The sequence below is a fragment of the Arvicola amphibius genome, chromosome 1, assembly GCF_903992535.2.
Source record: "Arvicola amphibius chromosome 1, mArvAmp1.2, whole genome shotgun sequence".
Classification (NCBI taxonomy): Eukaryota; Metazoa; Chordata; class Mammalia; order Rodentia; family Cricetidae; genus Arvicola; species Arvicola amphibius.
Window position 1 is genome coordinate 85,465,189 of NC_052047.1, and position 24,256 is coordinate 85,489,444.

General features: G+C 37.4%; 1 protein-coding gene across 1 annotated transcript in view; it reads left to right on the forward strand.

The window, feature by feature from the left end:
- Window positions 1-24,256, forward strand: part of Usp34 (ubiquitin specific peptidase 34) — a 178,177-nt gene that overhangs the window by 19,863 nt on the left and 134,058 nt on the right. Inside the window, exons 3-6 of the mRNA XM_038324438.2 lie at window positions 7,370-7,790; window positions 16,007-16,057; window positions 16,187-16,336; window positions 20,311-20,378. Of these exons, the coding sequence (XP_038180366.1) occupies window positions 7,370-7,790; window positions 16,007-16,057; window positions 16,187-16,336; window positions 20,311-20,378 (690 nt within the window). The remainder of the gene's footprint in view (window positions 1-7,369; window positions 7,791-16,006; window positions 16,058-16,186; window positions 16,337-20,310; window positions 20,379-24,256) is intronic.

Genomic DNA, 24,256 nt, shown 5'->3' on the forward strand with positions numbered 1-24,256 from the left:
TATGAAAACAGTAACATAGACAAGCAAGTATCTGTAATAGGATGTAGTCTTTCAGGTAGATGTCCAGGAGCCATACAAATGGATCATATAAAAGTTCTATTTAGACAGGCCTGGTGGAGCAGGTCTTTAATCCCAGCACTTGGGAGGCAGAAGTAGATGGATCTGCATTTGCACTCGGGAGGCAGAGGTAGATGGATCTCTGAGTTCAAGGCCAGCCTGGTCTACAGAGTGAGTTTTAGGGCAGTCATGCCCTGGCTACAGGCAGAAACCCAGTCTCAAAAGAAAAGCAAGTTCTATTTGCAGTTTACTGAGAATCTACCACAATGATTTTCATCAAGGCCGTCCCAGTTGACACTCCCACCAACGCTTCAGACCCTTTCCAGCTTTTGCTGTCAGAGGCAAGTGTATCTTTGAGTTGAGGCCAGCCTGGTTTACAGAGAGTTCCAGTACAGTTAGGGCCACACAGAGAAACCCTCTCTCTAAAATCTTTAAAAAAAAATGAAAAAAATGGAATTATGCCACTTGAAGGAAAGTATATTAAACTGGGAAATATTACATTAAATGAGGTGACCCAGACTCAGAAAGACAAATATCACTTATCTTCTTTCATATGAATCTTAGAAGTTTTTATATATACATATCTATGTGAGAGGGAGACCAGATACCAGGAAACTATTACTTCCAGCAGAAAATTACTCTAATTAAATCTCAGTAACTGATATCTAAGCTTTACTTAAGAATCCTAAAAGCTGTTGTTGATTGGATTAGCATATGGCCATGTATGAAAAATCTTAAACTGATTATGCTGTTAGAACTAGTGTTTATGCTTCAGATAGATCCCCTCTTCTGATTAGTAATTTCATTTTTGTGCATTCTGCACATTTAAATATTTCTGTTGAGTTTCACTTAAATTTTTTTCTTGATGCTTTTTTCAAAACGAAAGACCACCCGGCGATCTTGATGCTTTTTATCTTTCATTAGTTCTCTTTGTACGAATTAAAAATTTCCAGTAAGTTGAAATAAGAATACTAAAGACCCTTGAGAATTTTTATTTCCTCACTTTCATCTGCTCTCTAAACCTATTACTAGTTTTTGATTGGTTGCATGCTTTTCTTTTTCTCCCCAGTATCAGTCTTTATCTTTCTTTCTGGGGAACTGTTAGACCTTCTGTAATGTATTAAAAATGATAAATGATGTATTTATTTAAAAGGCATTCAACAAGCAGAACAGGGATGGCACATGCCTTTAATCCCAGCAGAGTCAGAGGCTGGTGGATCTCTGAGTTTAAGGCCGTCTTGTTATACAGAGTGAGTTCCAGGACAGCCAGAGCTACACTTAAAAAGCAAATCTATGTACAATTAAAGAGCTTTTTATTTTAAGTGGTGATTAGTGTTGAACCCAGGGCCTCATACATACAAAGGCAAATAATTTAATATTCAGCTCCTTGCTGAGCTTTTTTTTTTTTTATTTTTTTTATTTTTCGAGACAGGGTTTCACTGTAGTTTTAGAGCCTGTCCTGGAACTAGCTCTTGTAGACCAGGTTGGTCTCGAACTCACAGAGATCCACCTGCCTCTGCCTCCCAAGTGCTGGGATTAAAGACGTGCGCCACCACCGCCCGGCTTCCTTGCTGAGCTTTAAAGGACTCAGGTTTTGTAATCCCTGCTTTGGTTTTTATAATATCCATTCTTCTTTCAGTAACCTAATACCTGTTAGGTTCTAAGTATTATAAAGTACACTTAAAATTTTTGCTTTCTTGTGATTCTGTTGGTTAGTGTTTTTTTAATTTAATTTTTTAACTAAGCCCTATCTACTTTTTAATTTCTAAACCCATTTAGAATTTCTCAAAGTGATATTGCACATAAGTATAATATGTACTCTCACTAAAATAAACATAAGTGAATCATCTGCTGCAACATTAATGTAGTGCTTGCTAAAAATGCAGATATATATATCTATAGATATATATAGATACATATATCTATATATATATATCTGCTCCTTTCCTTTCCTCTCCCTCACCTTTTACCCTCTTCCATTTAATTTTTAACACCTTTAAATAATATATGTTCATCTAGGAAGTGTTAACCTCAGCTCAGAAATTGCTCCCATTAGATTATAGAACAATTCTTGAATGATGATTGATGTGGGATGGCCCAGACTATGGTGGTAGTGGTACCCCCTGTGCAGGGATCCTGAGGAGCAAGCCCTAAGGAGCAAGCTAGTAAGCAGCATTGTTCTATTGTAATCTTTTTAGCTCCTGTCTTCAAGTTCCTTGGCTTTTTCAGTGATGTACTGTGGATCAAGAAGTGTAAGCCAAATAAAATCTTTTTTTTTCTTGAGTCGCTTTTGGCCGCAGTAACAGACAGCAAACTGGGAAAGAAATTGGTACCAGACACCTATTGTAGCTATTGTGGTGACAGATATTGCCATGTTGTTTCGGAAGATTGTGGAAGTGTTGGGAACTTTGGGCTGGAAAAGCCATCACTTAAAACTTAATAATGGCCTGTTCTATGGAGACTTGGACAAGAGTATTGAGAGAGAAGTGCAGATTAGTGAGGCCTGTCTTGTGGAATTTCATATAGAGAAGCAAAAACTGTCAGGGTATTTGTGGTGATTATTTGAATTAATTGTGGCTTCTGGTCAGCTGTAGCTAAAGAATCAGCTCTGAACAGGAGGAAAATACACTGAAATTAAATCTTTCCTTTGCTGGGACAATTGATGGTTGTTTGGCATGGTTTAGAAAGCATCCGTGATTAAGAGAAGACCAGTATCATAGAGTTGAAATCTTCTGTGGAGTGTTTCCTCAGGGCCAGCACACAGAAGTTGTGGGTCCAGAGGAGCCAAGGCTGTTTCTCAAGTTGGCAGTTGAACTTGGTAATGTTAAGAGTCTTCTACATGGGGGAGTTGGGAGGAACTTGGACTTAACATAGGGTAGGGAACCCTGTTGGATCTTTGGCCTGGAGAGGGAGTCGGGGTATGGGTGGAAGGGAGGGGAGGGAAGGGAGGAGATGGAAATTTTTAAAATATTAAATTAAAAAAAAAGAGTCTTCTACATGGTGCTGGTTTTGACTGTGTGAAAGTTGCTTTTTTGTTTGGTTTTGTTTTGAGACAGGGTCTCATTATGTAGCCCTGGCTGTCCTAGAACTCACAATGTAGACTAGACTGGCCTGGGAACTCACAGAGCTGTGCCTGCCTCTGTCTCTTGAGTGCTGATCTCTGAAAGCTTCGTTTTAAGGGATCATAGGGAGCTTGGTATTGTGAGAGGTCAGGAAAGAAAGCTCTTTGGTTATAGTATAGCATCAGCTGTGGTGGAAACCCCAGAATTGAAAGGGTCATGGAGAGAAGTTGAGGATTGGCACTATGGTACAAAGTTGGAATCCTTGAAGAGAATACAAGAGAGGCCAATAGTGAAGGTGCGACCTCAGCTGCAGTGAGACCCCAGCATAGCAGAAATGCCAGGACTGTGGCCATTTTCTTTATTAATGAGTGATGTTGGAGGGCGTGACCTGCCGTGGTGGGTGGTCTTGGGTTTTATCACAAAGCAAACTGAGCAAGCCATGGAATATGCTAATAAGGAGCCTTTTTCCATGACTTCTGCTTCCAGTTCCTACTTCCAGAATGACCATATGTCTTGTCTTTCCTCAGTGAGGAATTGTAACCCAGAGTTGTAAGATGAACACTGTCCTACCCTGATTTGCTTTTGGACACTGTTTATCAAAATAATAGAAAGGAAACTAGAACATTCTATGTTGTATTTACTTCTGAATCTTTTTAAAAAATTTATTATTATTATTATTATTATTATTATTAGGCTTTTTGAGATAAGGTTTCACTGTAGTTTTAGAGCCTGTTCTGGAACTAGCTCTTGTATCCCAGGCTGGCCTCGAACTCACAGAGATCCGCCTGCCTCTGCCTCCCGAGTGCTGGGATTAAAGGCATGAGCTACCACCGCCTGGCAAAAAATTACTAAGTTTTTATTAATTCTTTGTGGATTTCACATTTTTTCCTCCCTTTTTCTTTTTTGAGAAAGTTTTAATTGTAGCCCTGGCTGCCCTGGAATCCTGGAACTGGTGTATTAACCAAGCTGGCCTTGAATTCAGGGATTAAAGGTGTGTACCACCAAGGCTGAATCTATTTACTATTTGTTTTTGTCATCTTTGGTGATAGTTTTTTATTTGTTGTTTGTTTTGGTCCTTTTCTTTGCTCTTACAAAGATTTATTGTTGGCTGTCCTTTTATGGTTAAGACAAAGGCACAGCAAAGTAAGTTGGATATTCTCTGTGGGTGGACTACCTTAAAATGATGGCAGAGGCAGGCAGATCTCTGTGAGTTGAGTTCAAGGCCAGCCTGGGCTACAATAGCTAGTTCTAGGACAGGCTCTAAAACTATAGCGAAACCCTGTTTCAAAAAACCAAAAAAAAAAAAAAAAAAGATGATTTATACTATATTAAATAAAATGGTGAGCAGGCTTTTCTTGTTTTCAGACAGGGTTTCACTGTGTTGCGTGGTTGGCCTAGCACTCTTTTTGTAGAGCACTCTGACCTCAAACTAGGCTGTTTTAGTCTTTACCTGTGTTAATTTAACTGTGGGGCAGGGAAGTTACTTGATAACATTTTATTGAATCCTCTTTTCTGTCCTGCTTCATCCTTGCCTTAGGCTCTTAAGTCCCAAGTCTTTCCGATGTTTTTCCTCTTGTTTTTGAGATAGGGTCTCACGGTGGACCTCTTGTTGTTCTGGAACTCGCAGATCCAGCTGCTTCTGCCTTCATGTTTGTAGGATTAAAGGCATTCACTGCTACTTACCTTAATTTTCATTTCCTTTTTATTTTTTCTTTTTTTAAATTTTATGCTTATTGTCCTTTTGCCCACATGAATCTCCTACATACAGTGTCTGCAGAGGCCGTAAGAGGACATTGGATCCTGTGAACTGAACCACCATGTGGACACTGACCCCATGTTCTCTGGAAAAGCAACCTGTGTTCTTAATCACTAAGCCATCTCTCCAATCCCAATTCCTATTTTCTGACAACTAATTTTGAAAGTAAATTTGTCTTTTCTATTCTAAATCAGGATTTTTAGGAACTCAGATTCTGGCTTTACTAAGAAAAATGCCTAAGTGTACAGCTTCTCACTTTAAAGATAATTTTCCATTAGTATTATAGGAAGACGCTGAATTTGGAGTGGTGGTGCATGCCTGTAATCCTCAAATTTTGGAGTCCTTAAGGCAAGAGGATTCTGATCAGCCTGGATCCTGTCAATGTAAAAATATGGCAGGGACGTGGCTCAGCAATTAGAGGACTTTCCCAGTCTGTATGAAGTCCTGGATTTGATCCCAAGTATTGGAGAGGAAAAAAAAAGAGAGATAGGAAATAAGAGGTATGCAGACTGTTTTTCAGAAAAACAAAACGAAACATTATGACTAATTTGTTTTGTGTGTGTGTGTGTTTCAGGGTTTTTTTTTTTGTGTAGCTCTATCTTAGAATTTGTGTGGTAGTCCAGGCTAGCCTTAACTCAGACAGATTCTCCTGCCTTTGCCTCCCGAGTGCTGGGATTAGAGGTGGGCGTCACCACCCTGAGTAATTTCTTTATGTTTGTTTTAAGATTAGGGGAGAACATCTCTTTGTAGTCCTAGCTCACTTTGGAATCATTCTGACTTTAACTCAGAGATCTACCTTCCTCTTCATTATATTTGTTTTTTTTTTCCTCATACAAATTATAATTTGGACTGGGGGTTGGTGCTGGAGAGATGGCTCAGTAATTAAGAGGACATGTTTTTTTCTAGAGGAGCCATCTTCAGTTCCTTGTCTGGTGGTTCACAACTGCACATAACTGCAGATCCAGGGGATCTGCCCTCCTTTGGCCTTCGAGGCACATGCACATATAAACACACACACACACACACACACACACGGGGAGGAAGGGGAGAGTGAGAGTGAGTGTTGTGACGTACATACATATACCTTTAATCCTAGCAATTGGGTGTCAGAGGCAGGCAAGTCTCTGAGTTTGAGGCCAGCCTGGTCTACATAGTGAGTTCTAGGCAATCCAGAGTCACATAGTGAGACCTTGTCTTAAAAAAAAAATCCCTTAAAAATGCTGGTAATATGGAATTTTATAGCGGCAGGGACCTTTGAAGTAAAAGCCCTTTTAGTCCACTATTGTAACAAATTCTTCTAAAAGTAGTATGTAATTAATTAGAGTCAGGATGATAGTCGGATAGGGATTTTGGAATGGTATAGTTGGTTAATTCTGTGTTGGATTTGTCATTGGATATATCATAAGGATTTAGTTAAGGTATTATCATCTTGGAGGCTTACCTGGGCTAGAGGATCACTGTCAAATTAAGTGTTTGGGGGAGGTCTTAATTGTTTCCTATATACTTTTTCAATAGGCAGCTTCAGTGTTATTAACTAGATCATGATTGTAATGTCATTGTGACCTATTCTTAGATGTTCTATCCTTTAATTTCCACTACAGTCTATTCATCAGAGAGTCTCTTCGACACTTGAGGAAAATAGTTTGGGTTTGCTTCTCAAATGAAAGTATGTCAGTAGTTTTGTGGTCATATTCCCAAGTTTATCATACCTATAAAAATGAAATTATTTTTCTAAGCCGGGCGGTGGTGGCGCACACCTTTAATCCCAGCACTCGGGAGGTAGAGGCAGGCGGGTCTCTGTGAGTTCGAGACCAGCCTGGTCTACAAGAGCTAGCTCCAGTTTAGTTTCTCTAAAGCTACAGAGAAACCCTGTCTCGAAAAACAAAACAAAGCAAAGAAAAAATGAAATTATTTTTCTATGTGGTCATACAGGGTGCTGGTGATCTATTTGGACTATGTTGAACACATTTTGTTAATACTCGAAGACATAAATCATGAGTAATAGCTAATTAACTGTCATCAGTCTTTGGATGCTAATATAATTTGAACTAGGTGGTACTTGTTCATATTGTTAAGTTACTTAGTAGCAAGATTTTTAATTACCCAAAGTATGGTAGACATTGTGCTATTAATTGAATTTGTTTAAGAGAACTAGATTAGTATGTTCTTACTTGACACTTTTTTGAGACGGGGTTTCTCTGTGTAACAGTCCTAGCTGTCCTGGAACTAGCTCTTGTAGACTAGGCTGGCCTCGAACTCTCGGAGATCTGCCTGCCTCTGTCTCCCAAGTGCTGGGATTAAAGGCATTTACCACCACTACCCGGCTAATTAATAAAAAATTTTTATTATTTTTTGTTGGTGTTACCCTAGCAGAAGGGGAAAATTCGTGCTTTAAAAAGTATTCCAGTATTGGTTTTGTCTGTGACTTACTAAAATGTATAATTGTTTCTTCTATAGGAAGCATTTATTTATTGCATTTTATTTTCTTTTGTAGGCAATGTCTGTGCTGCTTCAAGGAATATAAACATTTGGAGATTTTTAACCAAGTAGTGTGTGCACTTATTAACCTAGTGATTGCCCAAGTTCAAGTGCTCCGGGACCAGCTTTGTAAACATTGTGCTACCATTAACATAGATTCCACGTGGCAAGATGAGAGTAATCAAGCGGAAGAACCACTAAATATAGATAGAGAATGTAATGAAGGAAATGCAGAAAGACAAAAATCAATAGAAAAAAAATCAAACTCTACAAGAATTTGTAATCTGACTGAGGAAGAATCTTCAAAGAGTTCTGATCCTTTTAGTTTATGGAGTACAGAGGAGAAGGAAAAACTATTACTGTGTGTAGCAAAAATTTTTCAAATCCAGTTTCCCTTATATACTGCTTACAAGCATAATACTCATCCTACTATAGAGGTATGTAAAAATAGGTACTGTGCCTCCTTATCTGTGAATGACTGAAGCTAGTTATTTTTGATGCTAACCTTTCTGACCAAGCTACCCTGTTACATTCCCTTTCACTGTATAGTCTTGTAGTTTATAGGTCTTGAGCTTTCTGTGTATCCTTGGGCTGGCCTGGAGATTTAATTCACTCGCCTCAAATTGAGTATTTGAATTACATACAGGTGTGCACAATCATGTCCCAGATTGATGGAAATTTTTCTAAAATTTACTGGTGTTGTCAAAATTGTTCTCTCTAGACCTTTTTATAACAGTTTGTGTTGAAAATTTGCATATTATTTGTAATTGAACTCATAGAACTTAAATTTTAAGTGATTTAAACATTTTTATAGTCTGTTCATTATGACTTTAAAAATAATGGCTGGGCGTATACTTCAGTGATAGAGTGCTTGCCTATCATTTGCATGAGGTCTCAAGTTCAGGTCCCAACTCCAAAGTAAATAAAATTTATAGTTGCAGTGGACCCAGGTTCTTTTTCCATTGGCCAGTCATTGGTCCACAGTTGTCTACAGCCCTAATTCCAGGGGATCTGACCCAATTCTGACCTTTTTAGGTTCCTACATACACGAGATGGGAAAACATACACTTAAGCATACACTTATACATAAGATTTAAAAAAAATAGTTGTGATAAGAGAACCACATAGAGTTTTTAATTTCATTTTTATAAACAGATGTCAGACTTTAGAATTTTAAATCATCAAACAGGACTTAGCAAATTATATACATTTTAAAAAGTAATTTTTTGTAAGCCAAACTGCTTAATTCTGCATATGTTATTTTTATAAGCATTTTCAGAAACTTAGTAATATAAGATTCGTGTCTTATCGGTTTGGCTGCTCTTTTTAGGTTCTTCTGTTTTCTTCCATGGCTACAGCTTCTACTCAGGTGGACTAGCTTTCTTACATTTTTGATTTAGGAGTGTTTGAGAGAGGCAAAGGTAGAAGCTGTAAGATTTCCTCTGAAATAGCATAGAATAATTTTTTTTACATTTTGGTGATTGATACAGTTCATAAGGGCATTCAGCATTCAAAGGGGTAGGGAAAGTCTCTAGGTGGGGAAGGAATGGTAGTGTTGTGAAGATGATGATGATGATGATGATAATGATGTGATTAACTGGGTTCAGGTTGGCCTAAGACTCTGAACTCCTTCCTTCTCTACATCCTGGGTTCTGGAATTACAAGTATAAATTACCATATCTGCTTATGCGATTCTGGGGATCAGACATAGGACTTTGTGCTTGCTAGGCAAATTACCCTGTCAACTAAGCAGTATCTCTAGTCCTCATTCATACCTTGGACAGTTTGCTTCCCCAAATGTTGAGATGTTAATCTACCACATCCATCCATCCATCCATCCATCCATCCATCCATCCATCCATTCATCCATCCACCCATCCATCCATAGAAAGGGTTTTACTTTGTAGGCCTGGCGGTTCTGGAATGTGCTGTGTAGACCAAGCTGCTGTCAAAGTCAAAGAGAGCTGCTTGTTACTGCCTCCTGAGTACTAGAATTTTTTTTTGTTTCTTTCTTTTGTTTTTCCTGTTCCCCCAACCCACCACCTTTTTTTCCCCCCCAAAACAGGGTGTGTCCATGACTGGCTATCCTAGAGCTCCCTCTGTAGATCAAGCTGGCCTTTAATCAGAGATCCGCCTGCCTCTGCCTGCCAAATGCTGGATTAAAGTTATGTGCCACCATAATAAGATGGCTTTATTGTTTTTTTATGTCTGTCGTTTTTCAGTATATCTTTTGTAACTTTCATACTACCAACTTTTCTTCATCTGAAAAATAATAGTCCTTCATTGGAATATTTTCACATTGTATTGAGTAAAGAAAGCCCATGAAATTATATTACCCTATTAGAAATATTCATAAGGACATTTTGAGATAGATTGTGCTTTCTTCTATAATTTAGTGTGTTGTTTCTGTGTAGAAACTTTGTAAAGAATATTATGAGATACATTAAAGATACCAAAAAGGGTCAGGGCTATTTATTTATTTATTATTTATTTAATATGCAATATTCTGTCTGTGTATGCCTGCAGGCCAGAAGAGGGCACCAGAAGCTATTACAGATGGTTGTGAGCCACCATGTGGTTCCTGGGAATTGAACTCAGGACCTTTGGAAGAGCAGGCAATGCTCTTAACCGCTGAGCCATCTCTCCAGCCCCTTGTTTTTTTGTTTTGTTTTTTTAAAAAACAAATTACTAAAAGTGTGATTTTCAGGGACTAGAGAGATGACTCAGTAGTTAAGAGCACTGGCTGCTCTTCCAGAGGATTCAGGTTGGATTCCTAGCACCTATGTGGAAGCTCACAACTGTCTGTTCCAGAGGATCCTTCTAGGGGATCTATACTCTATTCTGGCCTACAGAGGCATTGTTTGTACACGGCACACAGATTTATATACAGGAAAAATACCTATATACATGTATAAATTTAATCTAATTTTTTCTAAACATTCATTAGAATGCAGTGTAAATTGTGTTTTCATGCTTCAAATTGTTATTGAAAGATACTAGAAATACTTTAATTAGGAACCATGTGAACTTTATTCAGAAATTACTTTTATCCAATCAATTATTTTTTTGGTGGGCAGAACCTCAATTAAGTTGCCTGGAACTTGCATTGTAGATAAGGTTGGCCTGGAAGTTACAGATCCACTTGGTTCTTCCTCAAAACCCTGTTAGTTAAAAATTACTTAATGAAACTGCATGTGCTAGCTCATGCCTTTAATACCAGTTCTCAGGAGAGACTGAGTTAGGAGAATCATAGTTTGAGGCCAGTTTGGGCCAACCATAGTAAATTCTAGAACAGTTTGACCTTCTGAGTCAAACTTGACCTTGGCTCAAAACATACGAAACCAGAAAAAGCATTCTTTGTAAGAGTACAATGAGTCTGCATCTGTTATTTTGTTCTTTATCCCCCCCTGCCAAGATTTATTATGTATACAGTGTTCTTCCTACAGGCCAGAAGATGGCACCAGATCTCATTATAGATGGTTGTGAGCAACCGTATGCTTGTTAGGAATTGAACTCAGACCTCTGGAAAAGCAGCCAGTGCTCTTAACCGCAGAGCCACCTCTCTAGTCTTTGTTCTTAAAATAAATTTTTTTTTTTTTTTTTTTTTTTTTTGGTTTTTCGAGACAGGGTAATCAGTTATCTTTGTTTTCTTCTTGGATTTTAAAAATGATAACTTGTAAATGTTATAGTTACTGCTTATACTTTCTTTTGAAGTACAAAACCTTATTTTTTTTTTCAAGACAATTTCGTGTGGTTACATGGTTAAAATTAACGGTATCATGAAATGCTTGAGGTAAAATTATTTTATTGAAATTTTATTAAAATTTTGATTGAAAAACTTTAAAATTTTTTATAAAAACTTTAAAAAATTACTTTCTGAAAAACCGTAAGAAGAGTTTTCTTACTGAATTAACTGTTAATTGTAGTTTTCAGAAGGTCCTAGATCACAATCTTTTTTGTGGGGTTTTGTGGAGTTGAGACAGGGTTTCTCTGTATAATAGCTCTGACTATCCTGGAACTCACTTGTCGGCTTGGCTGGCCCCTGCTTCTTAAAGGCTGGGATTAAAGGTGTATGCCACCATGCCTGGCCCTAGTTTGCAAGCTTCGTGTAGTCTATATATATCCTAGAGTTAGACTGTGTGTATTTATACATATGAGTTTGTATGCACCAACAATTGTTTTAGGCCAATGTTTAATGAGCAGTGCAGTGACACTTAATTTCTAGTTTACCCTTTTGTTGTTCACTGAGACAAGCCTTCACCCTGTAGCATACATTAGCTTTCAACTCACAGTCCTGGCGCCTTCACCTGTTAAGTGCTGAGTTTGCAGGTGTGTACCACCAGGCCCAGCTTTCTTTTCTTTGAATCCATAGGCCATCTAGTCTTTCTTTTGTTCTTGTTCCTGCCTTTCCTGATTAAGCCTTTTACTTGAATTTTTATTTTTAAGAGATGTAACTTGATAGTCTTTTATAAGGAAAAGGTTCAAGACTCATGTTATTCATATTTTAATAGCAATGACTAGACCTAGTCAGTGCCCTTATTAGATAGAGGACGGATTTACTTGTCTTATAGACATTAAAAGAATTGGCCAGATTTATTTTTTCTTTCTTTTTTTTTACTTTTTAATTGATATTTATTGAGCTCTACATTTTTCTCTGCTCCCCTCCCTGCCTATTCCTTCCCCTTTCAGCCCTTCCCCAAGGTCCCCATGCTCCCAATTTAGTCAGGAGATCTTGTCTTTATATACTTTCTACTTCCCAAGTAGATTAGATCTGTGTAAGTCTCTCTTAGTGTCCTCATTGTTGTCTAAGTTCTCTGGGATTGTGGTTTGCAAGCTGGCTTTCTCTGCTTTATGTTTAAAAACCACCTATTACTGAGTACATGTGATAATTGTCTTTCTATGGGTTACCTCACTCAAAATAATGTTTTCTAGCTCCATCCATTTTCCTGCAAAATTCAAGCTGTTGTTATTTTTTTCTGCTGTGTAGTACTCCATTGTGTAAATGTACCACATTTTTCTTATCCATTCTTCGGTTGAGGGGCATTTAGGTTGTTTCCAGGTTCTGGCTATGACAAACAAAGCTGCTATGAACATAGTTGAGCACATGTCCTTGTGGCATGATTGAGCATCCTTTAGATATATACCCCAAAGTGGTATTACTGGGTCTTGAGGAAAGTTGTTTCCTAATTTTCTGAGAAATCGCCACACTGGCATCCAAAGGTGTTGTACCAGCTTGCATTCCCACCAGCAATGCAGAAGTGTTCCCTTTTCCCCTCAGCCTCTCCAGCATAAGTTGTCATCAGTGTTTTTGATCTTGGCCATACTTACAGGTGTAAGATGGAATCTCAGAGTTGTTTTGATTTGCATTTCTCTGATGGCTAAGGATGTTGAACATTTCCTTAAGTGTCTTTCAGCAATTTTAGATTCCTCTGTTGAGAGTTCTCTGTTTAGCTCTGTACTCTATTTTTTAATTGGATTATGTAATCTTTTGGTGTCCAATTTCTTGAGTTCTTGGTATATTTTGGAGATCAGACCTGTCTGATGTGGGGTTGATGATTTCTGCTGTATATTTTTTCCTTTTTTTTTTTTTTTTTTTTTTTGAGGAGTCCTGTCCTTTTTCCAACTGGTTCTGTAGACCAGGCTGGCCTCTGCTTCGGTGTTGGGATTAAAAATTTGCTCCACTACTCCCCAGCAACAGCAAGTACTCTCAAGAGCTGAACCATTTCTTCATTCTGCCTGATCCTTGGGGCTCATTGTTGTGGGCCATACCTTTTATCCCAGCACTTGGAAGGCAGAGGCTTGTCTGGCCTTCATAATGAGTCCCAGGACAGCTGGAACTATAACTTCAGACTGTCTCACACAAACAAAAGAAAATTATTTGAATAATTTTAGTTCATGTACAGGGTTCTGAGAGTGCTGTGATTTGGCAGTCATTTTGAGACTTACTTGAACAATTCTGCTTTATGTGAAACAAGTAATTGTAAAGAATGAATGAGTTTTCTTGGTATCACTTTCAGTTGAATGTATTTAGTGTGACAAATTGAAAACAGTATACAAAATAAAAACTATAAAAGCCTTGGATCTCATCTTTTTTTCAATGCTTCCTCAGTGACAAAACACAGCCTTTTAACCTAATTACTAATTAGTTAATATCTTTCTAGACTTTAAAAAAATATATATATTGGTGCACACCTACTATGTCAGCTTTTGGCAGATGGTGGTAGGAGTCCAAGGTCATCCCTAGCTGCTTTGGGAATTCAAAGTCAACCTAGGTTATATGAGACCCTGTTTCAAATCTTAGACCATTTGTACGTCTAAGTTGTGATCAGCAAGGTAAGATTTCATACTGGAACTCTTAGCATTAGAAAGCCAGCACCATGTGGATTGTAAATTGAAGGCCAGTCTGTGCTATCCAATAGAATGATTGTGTTTTCAAATAATTTTTCTAATTAGATCTTGACCATAAATTCTGTTCTTAAATAAATATAAACAGAATAGTATTACCTTTTTTTCGAACATACAGATTTTAATTTTTTCCTATCCATTTTGTTTTCAACGGGCCTATTTTTTGGAAGGGGGTGTTGAATGAGCTGCGGGTCTGCATCCAGCCACCCGGCTAGCTTTACACCCGAAATAATTACATGGAAACTGTATTCATTTAAACACTGCCTGGCCCATTAATTCCAGCCTCTTATTGGCTAACTCTCACATTTTGACTAACCCATATTTAGTAATCTGTGTAGCACCACGAGGTGGTGGCTTACCAGAAAGGATCTTAGCCTGCGTCCATCTCGGAGAGGAGAGCTGTGGCAGAGAGGAGAGCTATGGTGTCTGGCTGAGGTGTCTGCCTGACTCGGCTTTCTTTCTCCCACAATTCTGTTCTATTAAAAGGCCAAGGCAGTTTCTTTATTAACCAATGAAAGTAACATATAGACAATCCTCCATCAAGGGGGGTTTTGAGATAGTGTTTCTCTGTGTACCTTTGACTGCCCTGGAAATTGTTCTGTAGGTAAGGGTGGCCTTGAACTCAAAATTCTTTTTTTGACTCCAGAGCACTGTCTTAAAGATGTGCACCACCACTGCCTATTTTTTAATAGGATCTTTTTTGTTTTTTTTTGTTTTTGTTTTTGTTTTTGCTTTTCTCTGAGAGACAGACCTAGCTGTCCTGGAACTTCCTAGTCCAGACTGGCCTTGAACTCACAGAGATCCACCTGCTGGCATTAAATGTGTGCGCCACTACTGCCTGGCTTCTTAAAGGTCTGCAGTTTAGTAGGACAAACTTCTACCACATCTCAGTTTTTAGAGTATTTTCTTTTTTGATAGGTGATCTAGGATTGGGTGTTTGTACTATTGTTTACTTACCCGATCAGTGGCTATTAGTTGTATTTAGATTTGTTATCAGTTACTGTGAACATGATCATACAAACATTTTTCAGCATTTCTCTTGATACTTCTTTATAGTGAAGCATTCAAAAGATCATCTGCAGGTCTAAACCAGATATTTAATATTTTAAATATTGAAGGTACTATTTACCTACCCCATAGAGACCATATTTGCTTATATGGTTACCAATGATGTTTAAGTGTACTTCATGCAGTTTAAATTCATTCATTTATTGGCTTCTTTCAGGCAGGGTTTTTTTTTTTGTGTAGCCCTATCTGTTCTGGAACTTGCTCTATAGATGGCTGGCCTCGAACTCAGATCTACCTGCCTCTGCCTCCCGAGTGCTGGGATTATGTATTATCATTGCCTGACACAGTTTATGTTTGAGATATGGAACTACACGTTAAGGAACTCTGGAGTCTTTTTCTAGCGAATTACGGAGTGTAGTTTGAAAATCATCCAAGTTGTATTTTATGAGACTCAGCCTGACTCTTTTGATGTATGTCCCCCTCCCCCAGTTGTTAAGATCCAAACCAGGAGCCGGGTTGTGGTGGTGCACCCCTTTAATCTCAGCACTCAGGAGGCAAAGGCAGGCAGATCTCTGTGAGTTCAAGGTCAACCTGGTCTACAAGAGCTTGTTCCAGGACAGGCTTTTAAACTACCGAGAAACCCTGTCTCAACCCCTCCCCCCCAAAAAGAGAGAGAGAGAGATCTGCCCCAGGGTTTTATACATGTTAAGCAAGTATTCTAACACTTTACAGCAATTTACCCAGCCCAACTGCACCATGATTTGATTTAAAGGAAAACATATAATATTAAAATTGCTTTTATTTGAAAAGAAAAAATAACCAGTGTGGTTGTGCACAGCTGTACTGTCAGCTCTGTGAAGACAGAGACAGAAAGGTTATGAATTCAAGGCTATTATTCTGGGCTCCCGCAGGGCAATCCTATCTCAAAAAACAAAACAAAACAAAACAAAAAACCCAAAGTGTAGTGACGTAGCTCAGTTGTAGAGCACTTGCCTGATGTGTGCTAAGTACTGTGAAAGAGACCTAACCAGGAGGAGGATGGTGTGGTGTGTCCTACAGGATCGTGTCCTTCAGAAGGCTTTAAGTATAGTACAGAGCTGGGTTACTATAACTTCATAGGCGATGTTGCTGTTGATGGCTATAAAATACTTCTTGAGATTTTATAAGATCACTTTGAAAAATTTAATGTATTTTGATTATCATTTAATAATGACCTAATATTTACTTTTTTTAAAATTAGGATATATCGACGCAAGAAAGTAACATATTAGGGGCATTCTGTGATATGAATGTAAGTGTTTTTATCTTCTTTAAGATTTATGGAAAATGTTTTCTTTTGAATTTTTATATTTTTTAATGTTTCTTATAATTAAAAATTATTTTTGATACATTTAAAACTTACTTTTTGTTTGTTTTATAGGATGTAGAAGTTCCCTTGCATTTGCTTCGTTATGTCTGTCTATTTTGTGGAAAAAATGGCCTTTCTCTCATGAAGGATTGCTTTGAATATGGAACTCCTGAAACATTGCCATTTCTTATAGCACATGCATTTATTACAGTTGTTTCTAATGTAAGTATTATTTGGAATTGGTCTTGAACTCTTTTAGCTCAGCATCTTGTATTTCAGTGTCACGCTTTTTTTGTCTAGAAATGATGAGTTTTGGGTAGTTTGCAGATGTAATCATCTTTTACATAATTTAAAAACAATATGTTTGTTTTAAAGAGGCAATAAAATTAAAATCTGAACAAAATTAATTTTTAAATTTAAAATAGTTAAAGATTACCCTCATCTTTTTTTTGTAAAATCAAAGGTAGGTGGCTTTTGTTGAAATTAACCTAGTTTGTCTGGGATTTTTGTCCTAGCAAAACTTTTCGCTTCTTAGTGTTTTTTGTTATTTAAGTGATGGTTGTCTGTTTCACTGCTGAAATATGTCTGACTTCACTGTACATTACATAAAAAGCTATAATGTTTCTTTTTCCCTTAACACTGTTAGAACTGTGAGGCACAGTAAAAATCGTCTGAAAGAAGAAATTTTATTACCTATATATTCAACCTTTAACTTACTGTGGACATTTCAGAAAGAGCATTGTTAAAATTAAATGTAATTTAACTAAAACCTGAGGTTTGGTATAATTATTTATACCAAATTACATTTGGTATAAACTTACTTGAATATAAGTTTAAAAAATAAAAGCAGCTTGTGAAAAGCCTTTGGTCAGCATTGTGCAGTCGTGCTTGTGGTGGTGTCAGTGCTCTGGGACAGGGTGGGGTGGGCACCTGTGTGTTCCTTAAATTAATGAGTTTTTTCTAAGATTAATTTTAAATCCTTAATTCCACGTTTTCTGATATGTTGAAAGTTTAACTGTAGTGTGTAGTCTTAGATGCCATTTAGACTTTGTGTGTGTCAGGCATGGCTGCTTTTGGTTGACCTCGGCCCCTTTGGTTTATAGTTGCTTTCTTTTCTCTTTAAGTTTAAAATGTTAGCTGTTGATCTTAAAGTGAGAATGATGATGGTGTTGTCCTTAGAGGATTCTTTAATGTTGAGTGGAGTTTAACAGTAAAAGCAGTCTTGGCCTGGCGAGGTGTGAAGTGCTTGATGACCTTAGTTGATGAGGTTGAAGAGAACACACTCTTGAGTTATCCTTTGACTTCCAGCCGTGTGCTGTGGCATACAAGTGTCTGTGTTCACATAATAACTGAAAAAGAAAATATGCCTGGCAGTGGTGGCACACTCCTTTAATGCCAGCACTAGGGATTCAGAAGTTGGTGAATCTCCATGAGTTCAAGTCTACAGAGCAATTTCCAGGACAGACTCCTAAGCTACATAGGGAAACCTGTCTCGTCAAACCAAAAACAAACAAACCCTCAATTTAAAGTTGCTATGGCGGGCTGGAGAGATGGCTCAGAGGTTAAGAACACTGACTACTCTTCCAGAGGTCCTGAGTTCAATTCCCAGTAACCACATGGTGGCTCACAACCATCTGTAATGAGATCTGGTCCCCTCTTCTGGCTTGCAGCAGACATACAGACAGAATACTGTATACATAATTAATAAATCTTTAAAAAAAAAATAAAGTTGCTATGGCAGTACTTGATGTCTGTGTAACCACTTAATTACTATGTTATTATGCATTTTAGCTATGAAGCATTTAATGGAGCACTCTTATTTTGCCTATAGAAATTCTCTTCATTTTGTCCTAGTCTTCTGGCCCTACTTATTCCCTTGAAACTTAACCTAGTCTAACCTTGGCTATAAAGCACAGTTGAGTTCAGACTGGGCAATATGAACCTTTCTGAGAAACTAAAATCAAATGCAAATCAGTTCATTTAAATTAAAAACTTATAAATTTTTTATATCCCAGCACTTAGGAGGCAGAGGCAGGTAGGTCTCAGTTTAAGGCCAGCCTGGTCTACAGAGTGAGTTCCAGGACGGTCAGGACTGTTTCAAAGAGAAACTCTGTCTCAGAAAAAACAAAACAAAAACCCAACTTATAAATATTAGAAGTTTTGACATTTTTTTAACCTACTATTGGTGCTTTGATCCCACCCTTCCTGAAGTTTATAAGTAAACCTTTTTTAAAACTGTTATTTTCTGTTGACCTTTAAGTCTTTAGGAAAGGCAGTTCTTACCATTCATTACAGATCAGAGCAGTAGAACATAAAAGGAGGTTTCTCCACTAAGTCCCAGGTAGTAGTTCATCTTTTCTTTTTTAGGTTAAAATTTGTAGGTGAAGGCTGCTTGTTCATTTCCTTGTTGCCAAAACCCAAAATAATCACACAGAAACTGTATTAATTACAATACTGCTTGGCCTATTAGCTTAGGCTTATTAACTAATTCTTACATCTTAAATTCACCCATTCCTATTATTTTATATTTTACCATGAGGCAAAATTGTTTTTAGCTTATAGTACTTTTCCTTAGCTCTTACCTCTTACCCAGAGTTTTCTTGTCTCAAACATAATATCTTTTATTAATAGTTTCAAATATGGTATAGAATTTAAAAATTTTAGTACATCTGGAGAAAAGTCGAAAGACAATAAACTTTATAAATAAGATGCTTTTGAAAATAATGTAGATTAGTTATTAAAAATATAATCAGATGTAAGTTTTTCATAGTGGTTTTAGCAATGTTACAGTGGACAGAATAAATTGAACTGTCTTAATACTGCTTTTTTTAGGTCTGGTGGTACATCTTTTCATTCCAGTACCCTGGAGGCAGAGTCAGGTGGATCTCTGAATTGAAGGGGTACTGATACAGAGTTCCAACCAGCTGGTGATACATGAGATTCTGTCTCACCCACTCTCCGTGTTTTTACAAGAGGACCAACAGAGCCTTTTGAATATAAGAAATTAGTTTAGGATTATATATTTTCACCTATTTCCATGCCAGGTCAGAAAGCTGACAGTTTTGTAAAAATTTTATTTTTCTACTTTATGGAAAAGTAAGATTAAGCAATTGGGAGCAGTGAACATTTCTTTCCCCTGTTAATGACATTTAATGTGTGATTAGAGTCTTACTAGAATTTTAATAGTGCAAAGGTAAACCTGAAAAGCATATTCATATCTAACATCATTCAGTTTGCTTGTTTTCTTTGCTAATTTCTGGAGGTTGTAAGAAATACTGCTTTCTGGTAAAGCAGACGGTATCTATGCCGTTTTTCTTGGAACATTTGAGCTCGTTTTGATCTTTGCACTTGGAGTCACTCAATATACTTTGGCACATAACATACACCTCATTTGGTTGCATTGAGTCTTCAGTTTAAATTGGTTTAATCTTTACAGTGTTTTGTCTTCTTTAAGTAGACAAATGTTTCTGTGTTTTTTGTTTTGTTTTTGAGACAATCTTAACTGTCCTCAAACTCGCTCCATAAACCAGGCTGGCTATGAACTAATTTGAGATCAACCTACCTCTGCCTCCCAATTAAAGGTGTGTGCTACCACCATGGGACAAATGTTTCTTTAAAAAATTTTTTTGGGTTGTGGAGATGGCTTAGTGGTTAAGTACACTTCTTGTTCATGCATTGCACCTGGGGTTGCTTCCAGCGTCCACAAAACAATTCTCAATCATACAAACTCCAGATCTAGGATGCACATGCAGCACAGAGATACTTATAAGCTAAATATTCATAGACTTAGAATAAAATAGATAAATCTTAAGGTTTTTAAAATTATATTTTGTGTTTGTAAGAAAGAGAGGAGAGAGACTATGTGAGAGAGAGGGAGAGAGACAGTGAGCTGTCTTTTCAGCTTGTACTTCACATGCATACAGTTTGTTCATATATATATATATTTGCTGACATACAAAGAGATGGAAAAGCGTGGTTTTAGTATTTATTTTCAAGTTGATTTTATATTATTGTATATAAATTAGATTAATTGATGAATTATAACTTTTTTCTAGCTTATCCTATTCAGAATGTATAAATAAAAGGTAGGGTTCAAGAGGCAGCCAGATTTAATTGCTCTTGTTTTAAATTAAGTGGAAGGCACTAACATTTTTCACATCTTTCTTATACATTGTTTTGTTTACATTTACTTATAGATTAGGATATGGCTCCATATCCCTGCTGTCATGCAACATATTATACCATTTAGAACGTATGTTATCAGGTAAGTTCATAAAATTTCTTCTCTCACTTATTAATTAAATTTATAACATAATTAAACAATTCATAACAATTCTGTTGCTTTTGAAAGACCCTTGTAGATATATTCTAGGGAAGATTTCAGTTTATAGATCAGTATATAGTAATTTTTATGCATGTGTATGAGTTTATGTTGATATGTACATTTTAAAAAATTATTTAACCTTGTTTTTTGCATGAGTTTAGGAAGAGTTAAGTAAAGACTTACTATGGTTTTACTGATTTTATTAGTCAATAAGTAATTTTAAGTATTTTGTTAAGAACACCTTATTTAAAAGAAGTAACTTGTTATACACAATTTATAAGAAAGCACAACTATTAACAGGATAATTATCAGGAAAGAAATAAGAGTATGAGAGGGTAGACTATAATTTTATGAGGAGATGAGGAGATGGCTTTGTTGAAAAAGCATGTACACAGATGTGAGGGCCTGAGTCCACATAAAGACTGAAGACCCAGGCGTGACTGCACATGTTATGGGGGAGGTGGGAATTGGAGACTGGTCCTGGAGGCTCACTAAACCTGTTTTAGTTTACTTGATGAAGTTGCAGCAAATGAGAACCTTACTGTAAAAATGATACCTTCAGCCCAACCTCTGTACATACACTCTTGTACACATGAATACACATAAAAGTTAAAGGAACGAGAAAGGTCTTTTTGAGGAGGAAGTAAATTTAATTTTTTATTGTTTGCCTAAAAAGGAAACCTAAGATGATGTATGGTGTAGCTTAGATATGAACTGTGAGAGCATTAAGAGTTTATTTTCTTGGTTTCAAATAGGAGTTGTTTGCAGTTTTTCCTCATTCATTTATTTGTTGATATAGGGGTGTTTCTATCTGTCTGCTGTTTCATTGGTTAATTAGTAAAGAAACTGCTTGGCCTGATAGGTTAGAACATAGGTGGGTGGAGTAGACAGAGCAGGATGCTGGGAGTGAGGCAGATGCCTCGGGCAATTGCCCTGCCTCTCCTCTCTGGGTCAGATGCCATGAAGCCAGCCACCAGGTCAGACATGCTGAATCTTTCCCGGTAAGACACCACCTAGTGGTGCTACACACATTACTAAATATGGGTTAAAGTAAGATGTGAGAATTAGTGAATAAGAGGCTAGAACTAATGGGCCAAGCAGTGTTTAACTGAATACAATTTGTGTGTTGTTATTTCGGGTTTTAAGCTAGCGTGCAGGAGCCAGGCAAGATGAAAAGCAGGCCCGCTCGTCTCATCACTACAATTTGTAAAGTTTTGAGTGTTTTCTATTTTTCCTAATACTGTTAGAGGTGTAGCCGAATGTCAGAGTATCAGGACTGCTTAGATGTGTTGGTTTGGAGAACGGCTGTGAACCAGCTGCTCATGTGGTGTCAGGGCAAATGTTCTAGCATAGACTGAAAGAGTATGATGGAGAAGTGGAGTGCTGAGGCTGGAGAGATGGCTCAGTGATTAAGAGCACTGCCTGCTCTTCCAAAGGTCCTGAGTTCAATTCCCAGCAATCACATGGTGGCTCACAACCATCTGTAATGACCTCTGGTGCCCTCTTCTGGCATGCAGGTGTACATGCAGGCAGAATACTGTATACATAATAAATAAATAAATCTATAAAAAAAAGAAGTGGAGTGCTGTGAGCCTATTGTCGGGGATGGTGTTGTTATGGTGCACGTTTGAGTGCTCTGCAAGGGCAGATTATTCAGATCTTTGTGGGCCTCTGTGAGTACTTGCATTTTGTTTTAGCAATGGTGACTCTTTTGAAGTTTTTTATTTTTTTAGGCCAGGAATTCTCAGTGTGGCTCTAGCTGTTCTGGAACTAGCACTGTAGACCATGCTGGCCTTGAACTCACAGAGATCCACCTGCTGGGATTAAAGGCCTGCATCACTACCACCCAGCTCTGTTGAAATTTTTAAGTAGATGAATCTCAATATTTTTAAAAGACCAGTTTGGATTTTAGTAAAGTTCATGTTTTAAATTCTATAAGACTTTAGTAGAAGCCAAGGGACCAATTAAAGGTTCATGCCATGTCGTAGTAGAAATTACATTAGTTATACCAAGATTATTGATGGCTAGATTGGAAATAGGCATATTAAGTTGTTGGAGACCAGCCTTGACAAAAATACCTCCTGCCAGGGTAAAGGCGTGGGAGTTAGAAATACAGAAAAGAATAAGAAAGCACAAATGAAAATAATAAAACGGAGAAACATACAGGATAGTATCAGGAGGGATTTTTCAGTGAGTAATGAGAATTTGCCCGTGCTTGATTTCAACTGCTTAAAATATCCCTGACCCCAAAAGGTAGGATTAAGACAAAAAACTGCATTAACATGATACAAGGACATGAACAGACCAATTGAAAGTCTTGGGCTACATTCATAGTTAAACATTCTGTTGCTAGAACAAAGCAAGTTGCCAGGTCATTCTCACACCCTAGACCAAACACTCTTGTAGGCAAACCACTCCTTGGGTGGGATCCCAAGTTATTTCCTCAAAGTGAATTGGAACTTAGTTGGATCCTTAGAGTTTTGTTTGAGGTAGGAACCAACTACTTCCCTATTCCAGGTGCAGAAGAGCTGACAATTAGCCATACTTGTTGACACTGTTGACAATAACCTTGAGAGAACAGGACTCTGATTTACAACTAGGTGGGGTTTAAGCACAATAACCTTGAAGGAACTAGGAACAAGTCCCAAACTTTGTGACCTTTGGTCAATTTGGAAATAGACCTTTTTGGGCCTCCACATTAAGTGAAAATAGAATCACTAAGACTAGTAATTATGGGGCTGTAAAGAGAAAGGTAACATTACAGGGGCTGGAGAGATACCTCAGTGATTATGAGCACTAGCTGCTCTTACAGAGCACCTGAGTTCAATTTCTAGCACCAGATGGTGGTTTACAGTAGTCTGCTGATCATCAATTTTAGTTCTAGGGGTTCCATTGCCTTCTGCCCTCTGTGGACACCAAGCATGTGCATGGTATGTATACATACATAGAGGCAAAACACACATAAAATGAGTAAGTCTAATTTTAAATAAATTTAAAGAAAAAGAAAAAAGGTAATATTGCAGATGAGACCAATACTCATACCTTCTTAGTTTCCCTTTAGCTGTAGTTATCATTAACAGTGATTCAATAGACAGAGAAAACATAGGTGAAACTTTGTGTTCCTTGTGAGACATTTATGTGATGTTGGCAAATTGAAATGAACTTCCATCTGGAAGAAAATCATTTAGTTTTCAGCATAAGGACTGGGGTATTTGTTTTGTGGGTACAGTGCTTGCTGCATAAGCATGCAGACTGAGTTCATATGCACAGTTCAGATATAAAAAATGTAGAAACATGAGAGTCCAAAGTTTTATTGGCCAGCCAGCCATTCAGGGTGCTTAATTTAATTCCCATAACTGTGTGTAACTTCAGTCCTAGGGAAATAGATGATTCTTTCTTCTGGCCTTTTCAAGCACTAAGCATACAAGTGGCACTCACATATACATTCAGGCAAAACAAATAGATACATAAAATAAATATATATATTTAAATAATAAAACAATAAAGTTACTATAAAATATAAATAAGATAAATAATAAAAAAATAAATAAAAGTCATGGAGAGCAATTGAAGAAGGTATCCCCTGTTGACCTCTGCTCTCCATACACACGTACACAACTCACATATAACATACCACAGACATACACACCAGCAAAACATGAACAGCAATTCCATGCCCCAAATTGTCATCATAAAAACAGTAGTTAGGAGCTAGTAAAACATATTAGGTCACTTAAAGAGAGAACAAAGAAAGAAAATATAGATGAGTCAAGGGTGAAGCCTTATATCAGTTGCTTTTGCTGTGTAAGCAAAGAGCC